The 6,000-nt window shown below is 57.8% G+C and overlaps 1 protein-coding gene across 2 annotated transcripts in view; it reads right to left on the bottom strand.

The window, feature by feature from the left end:
- Positions 1–4,768: 4,768 nt before the first annotated feature.
- Positions 4,769–6,000, bottom strand: part of CXXC5 (CXXC finger protein 5) — a 36,517-nt gene continuing 35,285 nt past the window's right edge. For both annotated transcript variants that reach the window (XM_069028966.1, XM_069028967.1), the window contains exon 3: positions 4,769–5,812. In XM_069028966.1, coding sequence (XP_068885067.1) covers positions 5,768–5,812 — 45 coding nt within the window. In that variant the 3' untranslated portion in view covers positions 4,769–5,767. The remainder of the gene's footprint in view (positions 5,813–6,000) is intronic.

Genomic DNA, 6,000 nt, shown 5'->3' with positions numbered 1-6,000 from the left:
GGCTTGCTTGGGCTCACAGAGAGGGGCTGCAGGAGAAGCCAGCTGCAGGAGAAGCCGGCCCAGGGGGCTCAGAGGCAAGGCAGGAGAGGGCAAGGCATCCTTCCTTCCCCATGGGCATCTCATCCTCCAGCCCTGGATCAGAGGTGCAAGGGGAGCTGCAGGACTGGCTGAGAGGACAAGGACAGGGCAGCCTGGTCCTGTGTCCCCACTACCCGTGGTACCATCTGGACACCCCCACCAGCACTACATCCACTCACAGCACCTCGGTGGGGAGAGACACAGCTCCCCAGTCCAATGCTTCACCAGGGCTGTCAGCACCAATGGCTGGCCAAAAGCGAGGCAGGCTGCAGGCTGCAAACCCCCAGCTCGGGCTGGTGGTACCTGTCACCTCTGCTAAGCCCCTGCTCGGCCGCTGTCATCCACCCATCGTCACCCAAGGGCTGAAGGCTCGCGCCGCGCCAGCCGCTGCCTCCCCTGCCCGATAACACCGCGTCTTGCACTGAGTAGCCTCCTTCTGCTGTCACAGGCCGACCTATTTCTCACAAATCCTGACTGCTCTGGCCTTAAAACATCTTGACGCAGTGCTGAAACCGGCCTTGGCACAGCAGCCAGCCCCCGATTAAGCGGGAGTTGCCGTGGCTTGGCGTGGGCTTTGCAGCGAGCAGACGCTGGCTGGGAGAGCAGCACGGCTCGGGGAGCACCGACGTGCTCATCAGAAATAATCAGGCATTGATCCTGATCGAAAGGAGGAATACCAGGGCTCCGCCGGGCTAAATGGTCCTTGCTGCCCGCAGCCGTGGGGTGCTGGGTGTTGCGTTCTCTGCTGGGGCTGAAGGAGCTGGGCATGGAAGAGGTCTCCTCCTTCATGAGAGAACAGCTGGCACACCCCAAGCAGTCATCCACCCTGCGGGGTGCAGGGGGGCACCTGAGACCACAAACCATGACAGCTTCTCCATGGAGGCAGCAGGCAGGTTGCCAGGTCTGGTGGTGCTCCAGTTCCCAGGGCAGGAGGACCTCAGGCAGTTTCTGTGCAGAAGCCACCCTGTGACGGCTGCAGTGCCATCCCCAGCCTCCTGCAGAGCCGCAGCAGGGCGGCCAGCCAGGGCCCTCAGCCAGCTGGAGCCGCAGCTTTGCCTTGCTGGGGACACAGCTCATCCCAGGGTGGGCTGGCGGGATGCAGGAATGGGTGTCAGCTTCCACCTGTGGAGTTCTTTCCAAGGATGCTGCTGGGTAAACATCATCCAGCTCCAGCTCAGGCATGGGGAGATCTCAGCATGTGGTGGTAGGTCAGGAATTCTGGAATTCCCAGAGGTGAAGTGATGTGGATGTCAAGCCTTTATCATGGATAAAGGATCTCCCATGGTTCCTCTTCCCTGAGAAAAGCCTCTTTCATTCTTGCTCTGGTGCAGAGACAACAACAGACCTTGTGGGACCCTCCTCCCCTATCCCACACTTCAGCATGGGAAGTTCATGGGGAAGAAGCCAACAGAGAGCTCATTCCCAGTGGACAATGCGCAAAGAGACGAGGCATCCTTCGCTTGAATTTGAAAACTCCACAGCCTTTTGGAGGAACTTCAGCCAAGGCTGGAAATCGGCCTGGACAGCTGCCATGATATGGGACACAGGGAAGGTCACCTGGCCAGCTGCAGGGAGCAGAACTTGGGAGGCTTATTCAGATTAATGGTCCCAACCAAGCTGTCCCAGCAGCCCTAGGCTCCAGCCAGAGCCAAGCCAGGTGTGTGACAGTGAGCATCCCCCACAGCTGCCCATGCCTGGGGACCCCTGGGAGACCTGCACTGATCCCATCCGGCTGCTGTGAGGCTGCCAAAACCCCAGCTCAGCCCAGGACACGCTGGGGAGCACCCACTGATGGCCCAGCCATGCCGGAGACGCTGGATGGCTCTAACACCCGGCACCGGGGCTGCCTTGCCCCACAGCCCCCTGGGCTGTGATGTGTCCCTACCAAGGAAACCTGACCAGATCCCACCATCCCAACCTCTCCTTGGAGCGGTGAGTGTGAACTGGGTCCCCTCCCAGCAACCAGGATTCAGTGCTCATGGAGGTTCCCACCCCACCACCAAGGTCCTCGCAGCCGCCCCTGCCAAGCCCCCGTCCCCTCGCTGTCCTGGCCGGCCTGGCAGTGGGAGCAGGCTGGCGGCCGGCAGGTCACGCCTGGCCGGCGGCGCTCGCGGCGAACCCGCCATCCGGCTCAGCTGAAGCACATTTTGTTCGGCGCTTCCTGCATCCTGCCCCATCCCCGCACCGGGGGGGCAGGTCAGCCCGGGGTCAGCCTGCTAATTGCAGCCCGGGGGACGGCGGGACGGAGCGGCCGCCAGCCCCCCGCGCCAGGCTGAGAGCCAGCACAGGGGACACGGAATGGTGGCACCCTGCGGCCGAGGCCGGCACCCCGCGATGTGCTGGGGTGGCCCTGCGACAGGACAGGATGTGTCTCTGGGACCACTGTGGAGGTTCCATCTCCTGCTGCAGCTCACCCCAGAATCCATCCTCTCCAAGCCAGGCCGCTCCACATAGAAAACACCGCCGGCATCGCCGCTGGACCAGCCCCACACCAGGGTCTGGCCTCACCTGACATCGCTTGCTGGCACCTTCCCATGCCACCAAGGCCAAGCAGGGATGGGGACACGGCTGTGGCCCCTGTGACAGCACGCCCTAGCGCCACAGGCAGGTTTGGTTGCCCTTCTGCTAACTCTGTTTAATGAGGATGTTAATTAAGAGAGACTCGAGGCCAGCCCTCGTGGTAGCGCCCAGGGTTGTCCCTCAGTGCCGTGCCGAGCTCGTTATCATCATCCCATGCGCCCTGTGTCACCTGGCTGCCAGCGGGCACCCTGGGGACAGCAGCCCTGGGTGCCACTTCCCCAGCAGCAGCTGTGGGGACAGCCCAGCACAGGGGCCGTGCCTGACGGAGGGTGAGCGTGGAAGAGGGGATGGGTTCACCCTCGGGGGATGCCTGAGGTCCTGCTCGTTAGGCAAGGCTCCGGGCCAGCGCAGGGCCATCCTCCCACACACACACCTGCGAGGCACGGATGCAGCCCAGCGCGGAGGTGAGCTGGAAGTGGAGTGGAGGGCACCCAGCACCCCATATCCCGCCTCCCCACCACCCCATCCCACTCACAGGCAGGGTTTGAATCCCACATCTGATTCTTTTCTCCCAAACCTGTTTTCCCGCATGGGGAAGCCCCTGCTCTCTTTGTTCCGTGCTAATGTCTGTGTCCTCCCTGGCAGCCCCACACGCCTGCTGTCACTCTCCTCCCCTGCCAGTGCCCGTCTCCCCTGCTAACGCCCATGGTCCCTGCCAGTGCGTGGCACAGCGGGCTTTGCTGTGCCATGGTGGCATTTCCCCACGCACTGCTCCGTGCCAGCCCTGTTGTGAGTGACACAGCCAGACCAGGGTGACATTCCCAGCAGTCCCCAGCCCCAGCTGTGGGTGGGATGAAGCAGCACCCCCCATGCAGCTCCCCAGGGGATCAGGGCTGGGGAGGGGGCTCTGTGTGCTGCTCCCCAGGAGACTCTCCCGGCATGGGGTAGGGGCTGGCTCCCTCTGGGTGCCAGGACTGTGCCTTCACACAGCCCCAACCCTTAGCCACAGTTGTAAAGAAACCAGCCAGGCTCCTTTTTCCCAACACACCCCCACCACATTCCTGCTAAGTGATTTCGGCTGTTCGAGCAACACGGATTGGGAACCAGCTCCCAGCAGCCCCTTGCTAGTGCCTGGTCGGAGCAGAGCCAGGCATGCCACACACCAGAGCCCTGCTGGGGCACAACCAGGGTCTGTCTGTCCCTGCAGGCCTTGAGCTGTGTCCCTTGCCACGCTGACCCAGCTCCACCACTGTCACCATGTGCTGCAGCCGTTCCCAGACACAGCCCTGGGTTCAGGCACTGGTGTGACCGGGGTGCCTGGGCCTGGACTCCCAACCACCCGGAGCTGCAGGGGCACCCGGGGGGATGCTGCTGGAGAGGGCATTTGGGGCAGCTTTCCCCAAGGACGTTCTGCTCCATCCCAGCAGGTCACTGCCGTCACGCACCGCCGTCACCCCCCTCCTCCGGGTGCACATCTGGCCAACAGATGCTGGCCCAAATGCTGGCTGGAGCTGGGGACAAAGGCTCTTGCTACCTCCTCCCGGCAAGGCAGAGCCAGCACTGCTGGGTCCAGCTAGATCCACCTCTTGCCAGGCTGGAATGACCTGGAGAACCTCCAGGGGACTGGTAGGATGTTCCCAGCCCACGTGCCTGGCATGATTCCCAGCACAGCACCCCAAGCACTGGCAGCAACCTGATGGCTTGTCCATGGCTGAGCCCATCCAATATCCCCTCCATCCCATCCTGCTGATCCAGTACCAACATGAGGCCAGGCTGGAAAGCCATCCAGAAGCCACTCACCTTTGGGAGCTCATTTTAGACTTGTCCCAACAACACGAGCCTCACCGCAGTTCTCCGTGGCACATTAATATTATGTCACCAAAACAAATGGTGCTGGCACTGCTGGGTAAAACTCCAGGCAGGTCAAGCTGGGAAATATCCCCGGGAGGAGCTGAGGCTGGCTCAGCCCAGTCACTGCCAGGATTAACCATGGGGATTTAGCAGCCAGGGCGACTCCAGCTCAGCTCATCACACGGTCCCACCACGCTCCGGCATCGTCACTGGCGAGGTCCCTCACAGCCGGCAGGACCAAGGCACGTGGGCCACCACTGCTGCTGGGGGGCCTGGAGGGCTGGACAGAGGGGTGGGAGAGAAATAACCAAGCTGGAAATCATGACACAAAACATGCATTCATTTTATTCACAAAAACAGCCTGGATCGCTAAAACATTACAAACAGCATTTCAATTTAATGATGGAGAGAGAGCTGGAGAGACGGGGGGTGAACAGAAGAGAAATGTCACTTTGCGTAACTGCTTCAGCACAGGTCCTGCAATATTTGTTTTATTTTGATTTTAACTTCTGTAAGTTTACAAAAGTTACTTCTAGGAGTAAACCGTTGCAATTAGGAGGATTTTCTGTACGCAGCGTTTCTTGTTCTATATTAATAAACTAACAACGACCTTTTTTTTGCCTTTTTTTTACTCTTTTTTTTCCTTTTTTTTGAATTCCGCCAGTTGTGTAGCAATTGTTTTCTTCCACCTTTTATACCGACCCTCTTGTGGGTTAAACTTCCAGAGGTGAATGGCGAGGAGAAGGGATACTACATCGCTTTAAACATATTCTCATTTATAAACATGAAGTTGAGGCATTCTAGAAACTATCCACTCTATTGTATGATGGGAAAGAATCAAATAAAAAGTATAAATGAGGGTGCAATTAAACAACTGTGCTAAATTACAGTAGTGCTTATTAGTAACTAGATTTTAAAAGGTTACTGTAAATTTACATTCCCTACACAAGTACTGCATCTTTCACACATAAACAACATCAACACCAAAACACAGAAAGAAACTGATTGTCCATACTCTGTCTATTAAGTCTTGGTACTTTACAGATCCATTGTTTTTTTCTTTTAATTATTTTTTGTTTTTTATTTGAAAAGCAGTTAAATGTCTGACTAGGACTCGAAGATGTTAAAACGAACACAAAAAAAAAAAAAAAAAGAAGAAAAAAATTATAAAAACAGGAATGAGATTTGCGAGAAAATATTTTTGGTTCTAAAGAGACACAGGTGCATCCATTCATTTCAGCCAAAAATCCCTTGCCTGAGACAACACAAGCAAGCAGTGACATTGCACTTGGATGACAGAGCTTTGGGATTCCCGTTCCTACTGGAACCATCTGAACGCGGCTCCTGTAGGAAGCATCACCTTCTGGAAAGGAAGAGAGACAGGGAGGGGGACAGAAGAAGAGGGGACAAGGCGTTAGGTCGGGTCCAGCACAGGCGTGCAGCACCAGGGCTGGGCACCCACCCCTCACCCCCACCCTGGCACCCCGCTCCCCAGCCTTGGGATGGATCCAGCCCAGGCTCAGCACCCTTGGATGCAGCTGTACATCCCAA

This window comes from Aphelocoma coerulescens, chromosome 13, assembly GCF_041296385.1.
Source record: "Aphelocoma coerulescens isolate FSJ_1873_10779 chromosome 13, UR_Acoe_1.0, whole genome shotgun sequence".
Taxonomy (NCBI): domain Eukaryota; kingdom Metazoa; phylum Chordata; class Aves; order Passeriformes; family Corvidae; genus Aphelocoma; species Aphelocoma coerulescens.
The sequence above is the reverse complement of the archived record's forward strand: the minus strand, read 5'-3'. Positions and strand labels throughout refer to the sequence as shown.